The sequence below is a fragment of the Lynx canadensis genome, chromosome A2 (assembly GCF_007474595.2).
Source record: "Lynx canadensis isolate LIC74 chromosome A2, mLynCan4.pri.v2, whole genome shotgun sequence".
NCBI lineage: Eukaryota > Metazoa > Chordata > Mammalia > Carnivora > Felidae > Lynx > Lynx canadensis.
This window is the reverse complement of record NC_044304.2, coordinates 64337896-64357034: the sequence shown is the minus strand read 5'-3', so window position 1 is coordinate 64357034 and position 19139 is coordinate 64337896. Positions and strand designations below refer to the sequence as shown.

Genomic DNA, 19139 nt, shown 5'->3' with positions numbered 1-19139 from the left:
AGAAACCCTCACGCACTGTTGGTGGGATTGTGAACTGGTGTAGCCACTGCAGAAAACAGTATACAGGTTCTTCAAAAAATCAGAAACAGAGGGGCACCAGGGTGGTTCAGTAGGTTAAGAGTCTAACTCTTGATTTCGGCTCAGGTCATGATTTCACGGTTCGTGAGTTCGAGCCCCCATGTCGGACTCTGTGCTGGCAGTGAGGGGCCTGCTTGGGATTCTCTCTCTCTTTCTGTCTCTCTCTCTCTGCCCTTCTCTGGCTCTCACTCTCTCAAAATAAAATAAAATAAAATAAAATAAAATAAAATAAAATAAATAATTTTTTAAAAATGAGAAATAGAAATACCGTATGATCCAATAATTCCGCTACCCAGCATTTACCCAAAGAAAATGAAAACGTTCATTTGAAAAACATATGCACCCCTATGTTTATTGCAGTGTCATTTACAACAGCCAAGGGAAATGGAAGCAACACAAGTATGCAATAATAGATGGATGGATAAAGCAGATGTGATTTACATACACAATGGAATAGTACCGAACCATGAACAAGAATGAGATTGTTCCACTTGCAGCGACATGGGTGGAGCTAGAAGGTATTGTACTAAGTGAAATAAGTCAGCAGAGAAAGACAAATACCGTCTTATTTCACTTATATGTGGAATCTAAAAAATAAAACAAACGCACAAACGAAAAGCAGAAACAGACCCATAAATACCAAGGACAAACTTAATGATTGCCAGAGGGGAGATATGGTTGCTGGGGGGATAGAAAAAATGGGTGAAGGGGAGTGTGAAGGACTGACATGCGACTGTGGAACGAATAAGTCACAGGGTAAAATCTGTAGCTGCAAAAGCTACCACATAGGCGATAAGTCATGGTACGTCACCATCGTATGGTGACAGATGGTTGCAACACTTGTGGTGAACACCGTGTGACATACAGACTTGTCGAATCACTAGGATGTATACCTGAAACTAATGTAGCATTGTGTGTCAACCTCATCTCAACATAAAAATGTTAAAATAAAAAGAATACATTCAAAGAAACAAATCTATAGCTAACTGATTTTTGACAAGGTACTGAACCCATTCAATAGCAAAGAACTGTGTCTTCGGCAGATGGCGTTGGGACAGGTGGACAACCATATGAAAAAGAATGAAGCCGGACTCCTACTTCACACACTATACAGAAATTAATTCAAAATGGATCTTTGGCCTAAATATAAGAGCTGAAGCCATAAAATTCGTACAAGAAAAGAAAGGCATACATCTTCATGACCCAACATTTGGCAAGAGTTTCTTGGCTGTGATGCCACAACACGAGCAACAGAAGAAAAGAAAAACAGAATTCCATGAAAATTAAAAACTTTCATGACATCAAAGGCCATTGCATGAAGACCATGAAAAAACAACCCACAAATGGGAGAGAATCTTGGCGAATCATCTACCTGATGAGGGCTTGCTATCCGGAGGAAAAGTTACTCCTACAAGTCAACCATAAAAAGACAAACAACCAACTTTCAAAAATGGGCAAAATATCCGAATAATCCTGTCTCCAAAGAGAGTGGCCAAGAAGCACACGAAAAGATGCTGCAGGGGCGCCTGGGGGGCTCAGTCGGTTAGGTGTCCGACTTCCGCTCAGGTCTTGATCTCGTAGTTCGTGGGCTCAAGCCCCACACCAGGCTCTCTGCTGTCAGTGCGGAGCCCACTTTGGATCCTCTGCCCCTCCCCCACTAGTGCTCTCTCTCAAAAATAAACATTAAAAAAAAAAAGAAAAGATGCTCAACATCATTAGTCATTAGGTAAATGCAAATCAAACCACAATGAGATACTTCACATGTGCTAATTTGGCTGTGATTTTTTTTTTTAATATGAAGAATAACAGGTGTTATTGGAGAGAATACAGAGAAACCGAAACCCTTGCAAATTGCGAACCTCTGTCCACTGCTGGTGGAAATACACATTGTGTAGCTGGTGTGGAAAAGTTTGGTGGTTCCTCAAAAAGTTCATCATAAAGTTATTGTGTTGCTTTGCTAGGATGGGTGTCCCCAACACCAGAGACTGGGTGCTCTGAACAACTGACATTCATTTCCTCACAGCTTTTGCGGCAGAAAGTCCAAGCTCAAAACGTGTCGACAGGTTTGGTTTCTCCCCAGCCCCCTCTCCTCGGTTTGCAGATGTCTGCCTTCTCGCTAGGTCCTCGCATGTGAACTTGGCGGGTAGACAGTTCAGTCTGCAACGGTTACCGTATGACCCAACAGTTCCACCTGTGTGCACACGCCCAGAAGTGAAACCAGGGATTCAGAAAGATACTAGTTTATGCCAGCGTTCACTGCAGCATTCATCACAGCGGCCAGAAGGCGTAAATCACCCAACTGTCCACGAACAGATGAACGGATACACAGAACGTAGTATCAGCACCCGATGGAATATTACTCAGCCACCAAAAGGAATAATAAAATATAAGATGGGCGAGCCTTGGGAACAGAACACTAAATTAAATGAAACACAGAAGGACAAATATCGTATGACTCCGGTCATAGGAAATAAATAGAATATGCAAATTCTAAGAGTCAGAAATTAGATGAGAATTTACCAGGGTCTTGGAGAAGAGGAAAATCAGACTTATTACTTAAGGAGTATGCTGTTTCTGTTCGGGGTGATGAAAAGGTTTTGGAAATAGATAGCGGTGATAGTTGCACAACACTGTGAATGTAAAATGCCACTAAACTGTACGCTTAAAAAACCATCCAGGGGGTACATAGTCAGGTAAGCATCGGACTCTTGATTTTGGCTCAGGTCACGATCTCACGGCTTGTGAGATCGAGCCCCATGTCAGGCTCTGCACTGACAGGGTGGAGCCTGTTTGGGATTCTCTCTCCCCTCCTACCAACCCTCGTTGCCCCTCCACCACTCACACGTGCCCCCCGCCTCTCTCTCAAAATAAATAAATTAGCATTTAAAAAATAGTCCTGGACATGAACAGCATAATGATCATAGACAAAAATACTGTATTATAAACCTCAAAGTTGCTAAGAGACTAGATCATAATTGTCCCCACCACCACTAAAAAAGAAGTGATAATTATGTGATGTGATAGAGGTGTTAGTAAATGCTACAGTAGCAATCATATTGCAATACATAAATGTATCAAGACGGGGGCGCCTGGGTGGCTTAGTGGGTTAAGCATCCAACTTCGGCTCAGGTCATTATCTCACGGTTCATGAGTTTCAGTCCTGCATTGAGCTCTGTGCTGACAGCTCAGAGCCTGAAGCCTGCTTCAGATTCTGTGTCTCCCTCTCTTTCTGACCCTCCTCTGCTCACACTTTGTCTCTCTCTGTCTCTCTGTCTCTCAAGAATAAACATTAAAAAAAAATTACATAAATGTATCCAGTCAATACATTCTACACCTTAAACTTACACAATTATATCACAATAAAAATAAGTTTAAAAATGGTTAAAATGGCAATTTTTACGTCATGTATTTTACTATAAAAACTCTTGTAAAAATACAGCAAAGTGGCATAAAACTCTTCTACGTATAAAATCATGAAACTTGAAGAAAGCCATTGACGATTTATTACACATATATACGTATATATGTGATCCATAGATAGGAAGCCTCAAAAAGGTGAAGTTCCTAACTTTCCCCAAACTAATCCACACATTCAATGCAACTATAGTGAAAATCTCAACAGAGTGTGTGTGTGTGTGTGTGTGTGTGTGTGTGTGTTGAGACATCACAAGGACACCTGTACGGAGGAACAAAGGGAGAGAACAGTCAAGATCATCTTGAGGGGGAACGACCAGCCTCACCAATTGTCAAGACTAGTGTAAATTTACAGTCATTCAGAAAGAGCATTGACACGGCAATAGACGCACGTGTCAGTGCGACAGAATCAAAGCCCAGTGTTGACCCTCCCATACGTAGAAAGCCACGCCCTCACCGACTCACTGCAAATCAACCAGAATCAACACGGGGCTCTCCCCAGGGACAGTAACTTGGCCAGAGACTGCCACTGTTTGCTGCTGTGCCCATTAAGATGTTGTCCGCACATTCATGGGTGATTTCTCTCTCATCATATGAATCGAGACCACGGATACTGGCTATTTCAGGTGTGGACTGACATGAGATGGAAGGGGTGCCCTGACGCATCGGGAGGAGGAATCGGAAGGTTCTGGAAGGCCTGCGTGGTCTTCCCTCTGCCTGGAGCACGATCACCACAGGCCCGTGGAAACCAGAGTTCAGATGCCCACAGCACGGCCTCCACAGACCCTGGGGCAGACCCCAGGCTGACATGACGTGAAGTCACGGAAGCTGGGGGTCCACCTGCGTGAGTGTGGCTCGTCTCTCAGCGGGGCGGTGTTTGTGGGGACAGAAGACTGCCGGCCCTCTACGTCCAAGCCAATCAGAGGTCAGCACTGCGCAGTCAGGTCACACACATAAGTGAAGCAGTCTCGTCCATAAGAAGCAGCCGGGTCCCTGTCAAGTCAACGAACCCACGCACGGACGATGGGGCACCTGCTGCACCTGGGCTGTCAAGGACAGTAAGAAGGAGCAGGAGGTTTCACTGAGAAAGAAAATCTACTGTCAGTTAACCGCGATCCAACATCTTCTTCAGCCACTCATTGCAAAGCATCCCAGTGTCAAAGGTAACGGCATGCAAAAAAGGAAGAAGGGCCTTTTAGGGGCCGTGAAACATGCTCGTTGCACTCACTGTCGAGAACTTGACGTGCGTGTGCTTCTTGCCGTCCCGTCCAGTCCCGACTTCACACTCTACTGAGAAATGTACTCATTTTTCTGTTTTAAAATATAGAGTCTGAGGGGGCGCCTAGGTGGCTCAGGCAATTAGCGTGTGACTTCTGCTCAGGTCATGACCTCCCCGTTCACGAGTTCGAGCCCCAGGTCAGGCTCTGTGCTGACAGCTCGGAGCCTGGAGCCTGCTTTGGTTCTGTGTCTCCCTCTCTCTCTGCACCCCCCCACACTCTGTCTCTCTCTGTCTTTCAAAAATGAATAAATGTTAAAAAAATTTTTTTTAAATAAATTTAAAAATGGGCAGGGGCGCCTGGGTGGCTCAGTCAGTTAAGCATCCAACTTTGGCTCAGGTCATTAACTCGCGGTTCCTGGGTTCGAACCCTGCATCAGGCTCTGTGCTGAGAGCTCGGAGCCTGGAGCTGGCTTCAGATTCTGTGTCTCCCTCTCTCTCTGCCCTGCCCCCCACTTGCACTCTGTCTCTCTCTCTCTCCCTCTCTCTGTCTCTCTCTCTCTCTCAAAAATACATAAATATCAAAACAGTTAAAATATGGAATCTGAGAAGTCCTGATCCCTCCCATACAGGGCAGTGTTCGGCCTCACATCTTTACAGACTTTCTAGTTTTCTTATGACGGAGACAAGTATGTCTCCTCACTCGCCCCAGAACCAGGCAGTTTCAGCACGTGGCATTGGCCAAAATTCCTGCAGCTTTTCCCTCTGAAGACATGTGGACAGCAACAGGGACCTCGCCAGGCGTGGTGGCGAATGGGACCGTGCACCTGGAGCACACAGCTGGCTCGCCGTATGGCTCTGATAACAAAAAGTAGGAACATAGATGCACCTGAAAGTACTGTACGTTCTACCATGTTCTACCAGGATCAGGAAACGTCAGCACCTGTCTTCTCCCGCTGCATCCTAGAACTGCCTGACACCTGACGACAACGCCCGGGTTTCTGGTGCCTCGATGTCCTCCCAGTGCCCCAAGGAGCACCTGCCACACACTGGCCACATGGCCACCCAGCGCAGCCCACAGTCAGTCGCCCATGGGAGGCCTGGTCTGCAGAGCGCAAGGTGCCCCTCCTCCCTGGGCAGTGATCCTCACTTCCAACAGGGGTCAGAGCAGACACCGTGGCCATCGCCAGTGGCTGTCCCCATTCCGAGGTCTCCCCATCACCCCTGTGATCCCATCGAGGCTGGGGCAAGGTGTGGGCCAGGTTGAGTGCCTGGGGCTTTTGCTTCCGTCCTGTGTCCCTGTTGTTTTTAGTGAGTGTGGCGAAGAGGAAGAGGGAAGAGAGCTGGGTCAGAGCAGATGTGTGGTCACGAAGGGCTGTATTTTTATGAAAGCTGATGACCCTCCACTTATTCTGGTCACCCCTGTCCTCAGCCCGCGGTGATTTTTGCAGATGGCGGCCTGAGCCTGCAGTTCAAGGATACCGCCACCAGATGGCGCCGCCATCCAGGGCACATTTGTTTCAGAACTGAGGGCAGTCAAGTTCGGGGAAGCCCTGGAAAGCCCAGGTCCCAAATGCCTGTGCCAGACCAGGCTCTGGAGGAAGTGAATTAAGCCAGAGACACTTACACCCCCCAGACATAGGTCTGGAGGAGCGAGACCCAGCCCCGTCCGCTCACTGCAGGGTGACCAGTCTCCGACGGAGGACAGATGAGCCGTGTTGCCCTCAAACCATCATTTCCTCTGAAACGAAAGCGACAACCATACAAACAGGAACAAATGCTAAATATTGTGATCTCGGGTGTCTTCAGGCCTCTGCCCCCAGAGTTTAAGAGAATGATGAAGGTTTAAGGATGGAGTGAAATCATCTCCCTTTAAAGGGCTGGGCTGGGGGCGCCTGGGTGACTCAGTGGGTTAAGAGCCCACTCTTGGTTTCGGCTCAGGTCATGATCTCACGGGTTTGTGGGTTCGAGCCCCACATCGGGCCAGATCTGCGCTGACAGCACGGAACCTGCTTGGGATTCTCCCTCCCTCCTTCTCCCTCTCTCTGCGTCTCCCCCAATCCCTTTCTCTCTCTGTCTCTCTCTCAAAATCCGTAAATAAAAACTTCAAAGAGAAAAAAGGGCTGGGCTGCGTGTCAGAGTGAAGCAGAGACAGGGGCCACTGTTTCAGTCAACCAGCAAATGCCACTGACAGCTGCTTGGCCGGGCGGAAAGTGATCTGCAAAGGTCATCCTTGATCCTCCAGGATCAGAGCAGCAGGCTGCCGTGCTGCCCCAAGACCAACTGGGCAGGTGACATCCTGGCAGCTGGGTCACTCACCTGGAAAAAGGCAGAGGCTCTGAGGTTGCCATGGGGGCCCCAGACTCCGCTGGGGAGGGTCGGGGACCAGGCCGGGGCCGAGGCGTGGAGAATTCCCGCGGGCCGGATGACCGGCTCCCTCCTTGGGGACACGGCTGTGCGGCCGGCCTCTGGCTGGCTTCCCGAGGCCCTGACTCCCCAGGGTACTTGTGTTTCACTGCTCCAAAGCTCACGCAAGACTCGAAGCTGGGCCAAAGATGGGACGCAGGTGACAACCTATGGGGATGAACACATCTTCCCCACTGAGCGTCCTGCGAATGGCAGTGGGGGGGGGGGGGGAGAGCCAGCCTGACCTCAGTCCCTTTGTTGTGGCTGGGAAGCTGTACAGGGACCGGTGGTGTCACTGATGGGCTTTTTACCCCAGGCTTAGGTCCCAGGTTCCGGACTCTCTTCCTTCACGCATGGCTCACCGTCGAAGCCACTAGTCACTTTAAAAAAAAGATTTTTTTAAGGTTTATTTCTTTATTTTGAGAGAAAGAGAGAGAGAACCCCAAGCAGACTCCACACTGTCAGCACAGAGCCCGATGCGAAGCTCAAACTCATGAATCGTGAGATCATGGTCTGAGCTGAAATCAAGAGTCAGACGCTTAACCCACTGAAGCATCCAGGCTCCCCAAAGCCACTAGGCACTTTTTTTTTTAAGAGTTGACATAGTTCTTTAATGTCCAAATTTCCATGCAGAAGATCTCACCAATCCGCCAGCAAGTTGGTAGTCTCTGATCCTATATTCTATTTCCTGTTACAATGAAATACATTTCTCTATTAAACGCCAGAGGTAGTGAAGAATAATATAAATTGTCGTCACCTTTTAGGTAATAACATAATGACTTTTACAGTGATGTGGCATTGAACTCACAATCTTTTGGTCTCAACTTGGTTTCTTCTCCTTTCCTTTTTTTTTTTTTTTTGTTTCATGCATGTTAATTACATTAAAAAATTTTTTAAATTTTTATTTTACTTTTGAGAGAGAGAGAGAGACAGAGTGCAAGAGGGGGAGGAACAGAGAGAGAGGGAGACACAGAATCCGAAGCAGGCCCTAGCCTCTAAGCTGTCAGCACAGAACTCAACGCGGGGCTCGAACCCACGAACTGTGAGATCATGACCTGAGCCAAAGTCGGACGCTTAACTGACTGAGCCACCCAGGGGCCCCTATTTTTTAAATTTATTTATTTTTTTAATTTACATCCAGGTTAGTTAGCACATAGTGCAATAATGATTTCAGGAGTAGAACCCAATGACTCATCCCCTACACGGAACACCCAGTGGTCATCCCAACAAGTGTCCTCCTTAATGCCCCCTGCCCATTTAGCCCATCCCCCCACCCGCAGCCCCTCCAGCAACCCTCAGTTTGTTCTCTGTATTTAGGGTCTCTTATGTTTTGCACCCCCCCCGTTTTTATATTATTTTTGCTTCCCTTCCCTTGTGCTCATCTGTTCTGTGTCTTCAAGTCCTCGGATGAGTGAAGTCATACGATATTTGTCTTTCTCTAATTTCACTTAGCAAATACCCGCCAGTTCCATCCAGGTCGTTGCAAATGGAAAGATTTCATTCTTTTTGATTGCCGAGTGATACTCCACTGTATACGTATGTCATACATCCATTCATCCATCGATGGACATGTGCGCTCTTTCCATACTTTGGCTATTGTCAATAATGCTGCTGTGTGGCGTGGCCCTTGGAATCAGCACTCCTGTGTCCTCTGGATAAACAGGCACTATTAACAGCAGTGTCAGCTGTCACTGCTCTGTTCCCGTAGTCAGGCCTCCGTAAATGCTGGTCTGCTATGAGCCAGGCCCTGTGGCACCAGTTCCGCGGTGGCCCGGAAGATGTACCCGCCTAGGACCTGTCAATGTGGCCTTTGTAGATGTGACTAAGTTAAAAATCTTGAGATTGTTGAGGGGCTTCGAATCCAGCGACAAGCGTCCTCATGAGAGAAGAAGACGCACAGGGGGTAGGGTCACATGGAGGAGGAGGGCGGGGCTGGGGGAGGGTGTAAACCGCAGGACCGAAGCATTACGGTGACCGCAGGATGGCAGGATCGGGTCCGGCTAGTTCTCCCTCCAAACCCTGCGAAGGCACCAGCCCTGCCTGCAGCCTGGCTGCACTCTGGTCCCCAGAACTGTGACGGCGTGAGCTGGGCTGTTGGAGGCTGCCCGCCCCTGAGCACGGCCCCGCCGGCAGGTGGTCTGGAAACGGAGCCAGAGAACGGACGTCCGAGCCCGTGCCCTGGATCCCGGGGGAGGAGCACGGCTCCGGCTTCCTGTGCTCCGCGGGGGCAGGGCCGGGGTGCACGTGGTCGCGGGGAGGCTGCGAACCCCATACTGCGGGGAGCAGGACTGCTGGGCGGGGCGGGCCGCACCTCAACCTGTACCCCCGACCTAACACTCACACGACAGGCACAGGCACCCCGCTGGGTGCGTCAAGCAGCATCAGCCTGGATGCACAGAGGATCTATATCCTGTGTTAGGGGGTGGGGGTGGAGGGGCCTATATCCTGTGTCCTGTACCTTGTGTTGGGAGGGAGGGAGCTATATCCTGTGTTCCGGGGGGGGGGGATCTATTTCCCGTGTCCTGTACCCCATGTTGGGGGAGAGCTGTACCCGTGTTTTTTTGGGGGATCTATATCCCATGTCTTGTACCCCGTGTTTGAGGGGATCTATATCCCGTGTCCTATACCTTCTAGGGTAATCTATATCAGGTGTCCTATATCCCATGTTCTAGGGAATCTATATCCCGTGTTCTGACGGGGGAGTCTATATCCCGTGTCCTGTACCCTGTATTGGCAGGGGGGGTGAATCTATATCCCGTGTTTCGGGGGGGATAATCTATATCTTGTGTCTTGTACCCTGTGTTCCGAGGGAGGATCTATCTCCCGTGTCCTATACCCCATGTTCCGGGGGATCTATATCCTGTGTTGGGGGGGTCTATATCCAGTGTTCTGGGGGGGTCTATATCCTGTGTCCTGTACCCTGTGTTGGGGGAGAGCTATATCCTGTGTTCCTGGGTGGGGGGGAGCTATATCCCCTGTCCTGTACCCTGTATTGGGGGGGATCCATATCCCATGTTCCCGGGGGTGGGGTGGGGTGGCAGTCTATATCCCGAGTCCTGTACCCTGTGTTGGCAGGGGGGTGAATCTATATCCCGTGTTTCAGGGGGGATAATCTATATCTTGTGTCTTGTACCCCGTGTTCCCAGGAAGGATCTATATCCCGTGTCCTCTACCTTCTGGGGTAATCTATATCAGATGTCCTATATCCCATGTTCCAGGGAATCTATATCCCGTGTTCTGAGGGGGGAGTCTATATCCCGTGTTCTGAGGGGGGAGTCTGTATCCCGTGTCCTGTACCCCGTGTTGCAGGGGGAGCTATATCCTGTGTTCCTGGGGGGGAATCTATATCTTGTGTTATGGGGTGAGGGGGCCTATATCCCATGTCCTGTACCCCGTGTTTGAGGGGATCTATATCCCGTGTCCTATACCCTGTATGGGGGGGGAATCTATATCCCATGTTCCTGGGAGTGGGGTGGGTGGCGATCTATATCCCGTGTCCTGTACCCCGTGTTGGGGAGGAGCTATATCCTGTGTTCCTGGGGGGGAATCTATATCTTGTGTTATGGGGTGAGGGGGCCTATATCCTGTGTCCTGTACCCCATGTTGGGGGGGAACTACATCCCGTGTTTCTTTGGGTGAATCTATATCCCGTGTCCTGTACCCCGTGTTTGAGGGGGATCTATATCCCATGTCCTGTACCGTGTTGGGGGAGGGATCTATAGCCCATGTTCCCGGGGGTGGGGTGGGATGGCGGTCTATATCCCAAGTCCTGTACTCGGTGTTGGCAGGGGGGGTGAATCTATATCCCGTGTTTCGGGGGGGATAATCTATATCTTGTGTCTTGCACCCTGTGTTCCCAGGAAGGATCTATCTCCCGTGTCCTATACCCCATGTTCCGGGGGATCTATATCCTGTGTTGGGGGAGTCTATATCCCATGTTCTGGGGGGGTGTCTATCCTGTGTCCTGTATCCCGGGGGGATCTATATCCCGTGTTCTGGGGCTTTGTCCCCGTGACCTGGAGAGACCACTCTCCCAGGACTACACAGCTGCCTACATAGAGGTAGCAAACAAGTCCCATGGAGTGCTTTCCAGAAGCACAGCAGCCAGTCCGGAGCCACCCTCAACTCCTCCTCCACGGGGCTTCAGGTCACCCTACCGTGACACAGATCACATTAGTCCACCAGGTTAACAGACAATATATAATTTGTCAGAGGTCACATACCTGATCCCAGTTAGATAAGGAATTTATTGCCTGACTCAGTCATGATGTTATAAAATGCTGTCACTTACCACTTCCTTGTTTAAAATTTTTTTTACGTTCATTTATTTTTGAGAGAGCGAGAGAGGAAATGTGAGTGGGGAGGGGCAGAGAGAGAGGGAGACACAGAATCCGAAGCAGGCTCCAGGCTCCGAGCTGGCAGCGCAAAGCCCGACGGGGGTCTCGAACCCACAAACCGCGAGATCGTGACCTGAGCTGAAGTCAGATGCTTAACCCACTGAACCACCCAGGCGCAGGAGTGACCCCTTTAAAATCCGTCTAATCTTACAGCAAGACCATCCCCACAGCTCGCTGTCCTTTTAAAACACTTTGCAAATAAGAAGCCAACGTTTTCAAAGGCAGCCACAATTTGTAACACAGGCCTTCTGCTCCGTGCAAGCCAGAGCTGAATCCTGCATGCAGGAAATTCACAGCCTCACACTGAATAATTCACAGATGCAATCTGTCAAACTGCTAATTATTCTTCCAAAGACAAACAATCAGATATTTGTATCATAATATTTTACCTCAGCCAGGAGAAACTGCCAAGGTGTCAGGGTGATTAGGAAATGTACTTTTCTGTCTGTCAGACACCACTCGGGAAATCTGCATACGTATCAATACACAAGGAGGGAAGGCGTATGCGTTGCTCTGCTGTGAAATCGTGAATTAAGTCGCCAGATAGGCAGCGAGGGACGAACGTGTCGGCAACCTTTTAGGTCCTGTGCGTGCGGAGATGATAAAGTCTGTGCGGTGCTACAGCTGCGTGCAGGAAACAAGTAAGGCGGTAACAACAACGTCACGAGGATAAAAGCGGAGAGTTGTCTTAGGCGCCAAGCGTTCTAAGGAGAGGCTGCATGAGCGGAGTCCTGAAGGGCCACCGCCAAATCGGGAAGGTGGGGAAGGGCACCGCGAGCACAGGGAACAGCAGGTGCAGAGACAGAGGTGAGGGAGTAGGTGAGGCCATTCTGCAGATGGCCCGCAGGCCCGGGGTGCAGCATGGCCCGGGGGCAGCAGCAGAGGCTGAGGCCACCCAGTACAAGTGCTTGAGTGAGAAGCTGGTGCCATGTGCACGTTACGGCTGATGCCCCGGACGTCAGGGAAGGACGAGCACCAGGCAGTGATGTATGAACATTATCACCTTAGATACTATTTCATCTGTCAATCCTGCAGTGGAAGGCAGAGGTGGGAGGCCAGTGTGGCAAGGTCCCGATGGATGGAGAAGAAAGGAAGGACATCAGGGATGGGAGGAGATAGGACAGAGATGCCGAGGGCTGATTTGACAGCAAGGGTTTCTGGGTTGGGCTGTGGAGCCCTCTGGATGGCGATGTGTGGACACGGGGAACCTGGGATCAGGACCAGAGCCAGGGTCGTGTTGTTGCAAGCCTGGTTACGATGCTCTCTCTGTCTTTCTCTGCCCCTCTCCCCTGCTTGTGAGCTCTCTCTCTCTCTCTCTAAAAAAAAAAATAACAATAAAAAAAGACTGAAGCAAAAGTGAGCCAATGCATGAGAAAGAGAGAGAACACAGAGAAAGAGGCAGGCCACGCATCTGAATGAAACCTGTCAGATGCTAACACAAGACAGAACCTTCGGGGCCAAGGACAGGGGTCAGTCTTCACAAACAGAAATCCCTAACTTCAAGATAACAACCCTCCGTGGTACTTTAGAGACCAATTATAATTCCTAATAGAAGGTGTTGACATGTTAACAAGATGAAACTCAAGGACACTTTCCCAGTACAAAACAGAGTAAGCCTTCTCTTCCTCTATGCGGGACCACAGTTCCAGAAGTCTGTCATGCTGGAGTGGTGGACAGAAGCATCTAGGAGGGAAGGACTGTGTGTGTGTGTGTGTGTGTGTGTGTGTGTGTGTGTGTGTGCGTGTGCGTGCACGCTCACACACATTTCTCTTCTAGTGTATTGACCAATGAAAACTTTTTACCCTTGTGTCTGGAAAACCTGTCCCTGTGGATATTTTGATCTGAGCGCTTCCTTGTGACACTCATTATAAATCACAGCTCTGCTCTGCAGAGTTGATCTGGCATCCTCATTTCCAAAACAAATCTGGGGTGGCTTCCCAAAACAAGCATCGCTTTGCTTGACAACATCGCACCGTCTCAGAGGGGTCCTGGTCCCCAGATCTAGGCACGCCGAACGAGCCTGCAGGTGCACCGTCCCCCAGAACACGGGCCTGGTTCCAGGGCCTCCCCTCGATGCTGGTGCAGAAGCCACCACTGCCCACGAATGGTCTCCTCGGCTCACGGCTGCCGCCTCTCTGGGAATCGGGCAACAACAACAACGAATGCAGGTAAAGTGCAGCCACTTGGGATGGGAAACCTTTTCTGTACCTACTGAAATCATTCACTGAAGGGTGATTCTTAGAGACTTTTTTGTTTTTCGGTTTTTTGGTTTTTGGGTTTTTTTTTTTTGCTTTTTTTTCTTTTTTGACAGAGAGAGAGAGAGAGCAGGGGAGGGGCAGAGGGAAAGAGAGAGAGAGAGAGAGAGAGAGAGAGAGAGAGAGAGAGAATCTCAAGCAGCCTCCGTGCTCAGCACAGAGCCTGATGTGGGGCTCCATCCCACGACCCCGGGATTATGACCTGAGCCGAAATCAAGAGTCTGACGGAAAGTAGGAGAGTGCTCTGGGGACAGTGGTCTGCTCTGCATCATGGTTGACTGAATTAATTAGCAGCAGGTCCCTTATTTCCTGAATGATAACAAAGGCACGTGCGCAGAACCTCCAGAAATGTGCGCCTCATCAGTCGCTGGGCCTCCCTGAGCCACGCCTCTTCTTGACCCAGGACTCTGGGTCAAGTCAGGGCTCTGATGGTTTCTGATCCGCAGCCTAAGACCTTCACGGACCTGGAGTTAGCAGGTATTAAGAAAAGTGGCTCATCCATTAAGAAAATGAAGCTTAAAGCACAACTTGAATCTGAACTTTCATGGATAGGGCCCAAGACTGGAAGTCCCATGCTGGCTATCTCTTATCGGTTATAGTCGTCAAGAAATTTTAAAGCAAAAGCCCATGAATGATCTCACGGGGGGTATCTATTGTTAAGCCGGAGAAACACGACTTTCCTGTAGGGTCACACCGGCCTCCACACTCTGGTGGCAACATGGCCAAATTCACTGAGACTTTCCTCTTTGGATTGGCAGGGTGCATTCTTCCATATTTCTTCCCAACAGCGTTAGTGACAGTTCATCAGTATGAAAGTGTACAGGCTATTCTGACGAGAACTTCTCGATTAAGCTCACTAACACAGGTCCAGGGTGAGTTTTTTCTGGAAGAATCCGATAGATGAGGGTCTGCGTTCATTTCATGTCCTCAAGTACCCCCGTGTAGACCTTCCCAACATTAGTACTTTGTTCTTATGTTATCTGAGTTTTTATGTTCTCCCGTATTGTTTTGTCTGAACTAGCATCTCTAACAGGCATCCGCTTAAAATTAAAACAGAATAAAATAAAATAAAACACAGTAAAGGAAAACAAAACAAAATGAAAACAAAACAAAATACAAGTAAGTCATGGCATGTTTTTTTTTTTTCCTGAGTGAAAGTGGACGGATAATAGATTTTTAAATATTTTCTTCATTTCCTGAATGATAGTATTCTCATGTAAGTTATGGTGTCATGATAGCTGTTTATTCATGCATGCATATGAACTAACATTTCGTGTCTATTTACTGTTTACAGAATGCTAACGACGTCCCCTAAAAGAGTGGCCTCTAAAAGGTTCTCCTCGGGGTGCCCGAGTGGCTCAGTCGGTAAGTATCCGACTTTGGCTCAGGTCATGATCTCACCGTTGGTGAGTTCGAGCCCCACGTTGGGCTCTGTGCTGACAGCTCAGAGCCTGGAGCCCACTTTGGATATTGTGTCTCCCTCTCTCTCTGCTCCTCCCCCACTCACACTCTGTGTCTCTCTCAAAAATAAGTAAACATTAAAAAATAAATAAAAAATAAAAGGTTCTCCTCATAACAGTGGCCCATTTTCTAATCCAGCAGAATTTGACACTTGTCCTGGCAATCACTAACGCCCCACAGACAGGTTCTGGCGCTCAGAAACGTGGAGAGGCGAGCACTGATTTCCCACAGAAGCGGGCTCTGTGCAAAACGTCCCCATGAATTATGACACGTTATGAGACCTGTGGACAAGGACACTGACTAGGAAGAAAGAGGGGCAGAAAAGTGAGCCACGCTAAGTAAATTGGTACTGAAAATCTTCCCCCGTGTGCCACGCAGAACATCTCACCTACTAGAAGGTCCGAGAGAAAAGGCTCCATGTCCATATCATTTCAGGAAATTTGCTCTACCGGTTCTGGGAGATTTCTAATATGCACTGCCATATTGGTGCTCTGAGACGTGAAAGTCCCAGAGAAGAGACACTTGTTCATTTGCGTTTAGGCAGAACTTTTACATCCACATTTAAGTGGTGAATCCCTCACTTAAATTACACCAACACGTTTCATTGCCTTTCTCCCCTCAAATCTTTTCTTTCCACTTGCCCACAGTACCTTGAGCTCATAAATCTGCTTATTGATTTTTGCCTGATTCTCTTACTTAAAAAAAAAAATGCAATGTGTAATGTCTTAGGCCACCTAGCGTTCCTAAATGGCCATGAGCCTCCTCTGTGGTTGTCCGTGTCAACAGGGAACTGTCAGGGTCCTTTGGGGAGCTTGCACATAAAGACCACTTTCTCTGGAACTCTTCCCAGGCCTGAACAGACAGCTTCACTCCCACACGTATTATGTCTCATCAGAAAAAATCCCAAACCACACTCCTCCGTTCACTCAAAATAAGACCAAGTATTTCTAATTCCTCTCCTTTCGGGGGGGCGGGGAGTGGACCCACTCAAGAAGAAAATGTTCCTTCTAGTTCTCCTGATGCCTTTCCGGTCTGTCCTCCCCCAGCCCCTCTAGTGCGTTCCTCGCCCACTGATGATTGGTACCAGGAGCTGACCTGCCTGCGTGCAGAGGCTACACGTTGCCTCAGCGGCCGGAGAGAAGGTGGAGAGAAACAAACTAAGTATACGAGGGGCTTGGCTCCTTGTGAACCTGAGGTCTATTGAAGCTGGAGTTGAAAACTCATGAGAGTTTTCCAGAACAGCTGATCCACAAAAATCAGCAAACCAGTGAATACATAGCTTATGATGCATAGAGCTTTCCTTGGAGCTACATTGAAGCGCATGTCTTAGCTATCTGGGAAGAAAAAAAAAATCTTCCAATACCCCTTCTCTCCTCAAAATAAATAAAAGCAAAGGTATTGCCAAACATGTACTTAATTTGGGCACCTAACTCTGATCGTGCTTAGTGACCCACAGCACCCCCTCCCGCTGCTGAACATTATCACACTGCACTGGAGTTTTACTAAGTGGCCCCCCACGAAGCTGGGGGCTAACAAGCAGCAGTAGCACTTCTGCCAAGCAGGTGGATGGGTAGAGAACTAGGCACTGATAAGGTCTGATGCCCCCATTAAGCAGCTGCTTCATGATGACCATAACTTCAATGCTGCCGTATATATTCTAGTATATTCTACTATATATTCTACTATATATTCTATATATTCTACTCCCTATTCCCTGGGGTCTCACCATGACCTTGACTTTAGGAAGACATGATTTGACCCTGAGGATCATTCATTTGGGAAAACAATGGTGGATACTTAGCTCAGAAAACACTACACCTGCTTTGAATGTTTGTAACTTGAGGTTCTAGAAACACATGAATTCACAATGAGAAACGTGGGGTCCATGAATATTAAACTTCAGTTCCGGTCCTTTTGTCAAGTGACTCTGTCTTTAGGCAGCTCTTTTTTCTCAGGATGTTTCCAGAGATCCCCAAGCCCCCCACCTGCACAGATCTGGCACGTATCATCCCGGACCTCCCAACCAGGGGCACGACACAAGGAACCTTTGGCACCAGAAAAGGAAAGTGCACCTGGTTTCCATGTTACAGCCCTGCCTTATTGAAGTGGTCTCCTCCCCAGATCACGTCCAGGTGCAAGCTGCCAGGTGTCTCAACAATTATCATGCTGGTTTCTCCGCACATCAGTCCCAAAATGTGACACATGATTTAGTTCAAACAAGAATTTTGATGGGATTCCAGGCATTTCCTAATAAGCAAAGCCTTGATTCCCCTTCAGTGCTGGGGGCCTTAGACCATATGTGCCGGATGATGTTGCTTCTTGTGAGTTATCACCTTTGCCTGCGAGAGCTCAGGGCATCAGTTCAAGACGTCATGGAACGCAGAGTCCGAATTCCCATCCTGCCTTCGGGTCGGACCGCCCTAACAAAACATCACTGACTGGGTGGTTTAAACAACAGAAATGTATTTCTCACAGTTCAGAAGGACAGAAAGTTCCAGATCAAGGTGCCGGTGACTCAGTTTCTGGGAAGAACCCTCTTCCCAGCTTGTGGACAGCCACCTTCTCGCTGTGTTTGCATCTGCAGAGAGAGCTCTGGTGTCTCTTTCTCTCTCATAAGGACACCAGTCCTATCAGATTAGTGTCCCACCTTTATGACCTATTTGAGTTTTAACAATCCTCACAGGCCCTGTCTCCAAAATACAGTCATACTGGGGGTCAGGACTTCAACATGTGAATTTTGAAAGGACATAATTCAGTCTGTAGCACCCTGTAATAGTTGTGTGACAATGGGCACCTTCTACACTACTTCTAAGCTTTGTTTTTTAACTTACAAAATGCACATTACATTTCTCTTGTAGAGTCACCATCAGGCTTAAATGATACGATCCTGGGGCACCTGGTAGGCTTCGTCGGTGAACCAACTCCTGATTTTGGCTCAGGTCAGGCTCTCACGGTCATGGGATTGAGTCCTGTGTCGGGCTCTGTGCTTAACGTGGAAAATGCTTGAGATTCTCTCTCATTCTCTCTCTTTCTCCCTCTGCCCCTCTCCCCTGCTCGCACACTCTCTCTCACTCTCTCTCTCTCAAATAACTTAACTTATAAAATAAAATAAAGTAAAATAAAACAAGGCAAAACAAAATAAAATAAAGTAAAATAAGTAAGACAAAACGAAATAGAAGAAAATAAAGTAAAATAAAATAAAGGAAGACAAAACAAAACAAAACAAAATAAAATAAAATACAATAAGTAAAGTAAGATAAAAAATAAAGTAAAATAAAATAAGTAAAGACAAAACAAAATAAACTAAAACAAAGTAAAATAAAATAAGGAAGACAAAACAAAACAAAATAAAATAAAATACAGTGAGTAAAGTAAGATAAAAAATGAAATAAAATAAAATAAAATAAAATAAAATAAAATAAAATAAAATAAAAATCTCCCAGAAAATCCTGGAAATTTTTGGGTCTTTCAAGAAACTTCAGTTATTATTATGACCATCATGACTTTAGGAAGATGTTAGTTCATCCCTCCCTCAGACCACTGCTTGCACACGGTACGGTCTACTCGAGGAGCAGCATACAACCAACCGCACAGTTTCCAGGCCGGAGCACCCGGGGGCCCCACTGACGCAGACCCCCTCGCCCCTCAGCCACTGGAGGGATCATGAGCATCACACCCTCAGCACCTGTCCCTGGGCTGCACTTCCCCGCGGACGAGATGCCAAGAGACAAGAGTCTGCTTCCATTCTGCCCTCGCTCGGATTGATCGCCTCTGCCAACAGCCAGACCCCCTCAAATGTCCAACCTATCACCCTAGGAGGTGAAACAGAGGCCCAACCTGCAGACCAAGACAGGATCGAATAAGAGATTACAGGTAAATCACACTGTCAGCCTCTCGCACAACACCACTCAG

The 19139-nt window shown here is 48.2% G+C and overlaps 1 protein-coding gene across 1 annotated transcript in view; it reads right to left on the bottom strand.

The window, feature by feature from the left end:
* The window catches only part of VWC2 (von Willebrand factor C domain containing 2), a 79461-nt gene that overhangs the window by 41651 nt on the left and 18671 nt on the right, over positions 1-19139 (bottom strand). The window contains exon 4 of the mRNA XM_030294551.1: positions 14443-14464. Coding sequence (XP_030150411.1) covers positions 14443-14464 — 22 coding nt within the window. The remainder of the gene's footprint in view (positions 1-14442; positions 14465-19139) is intronic.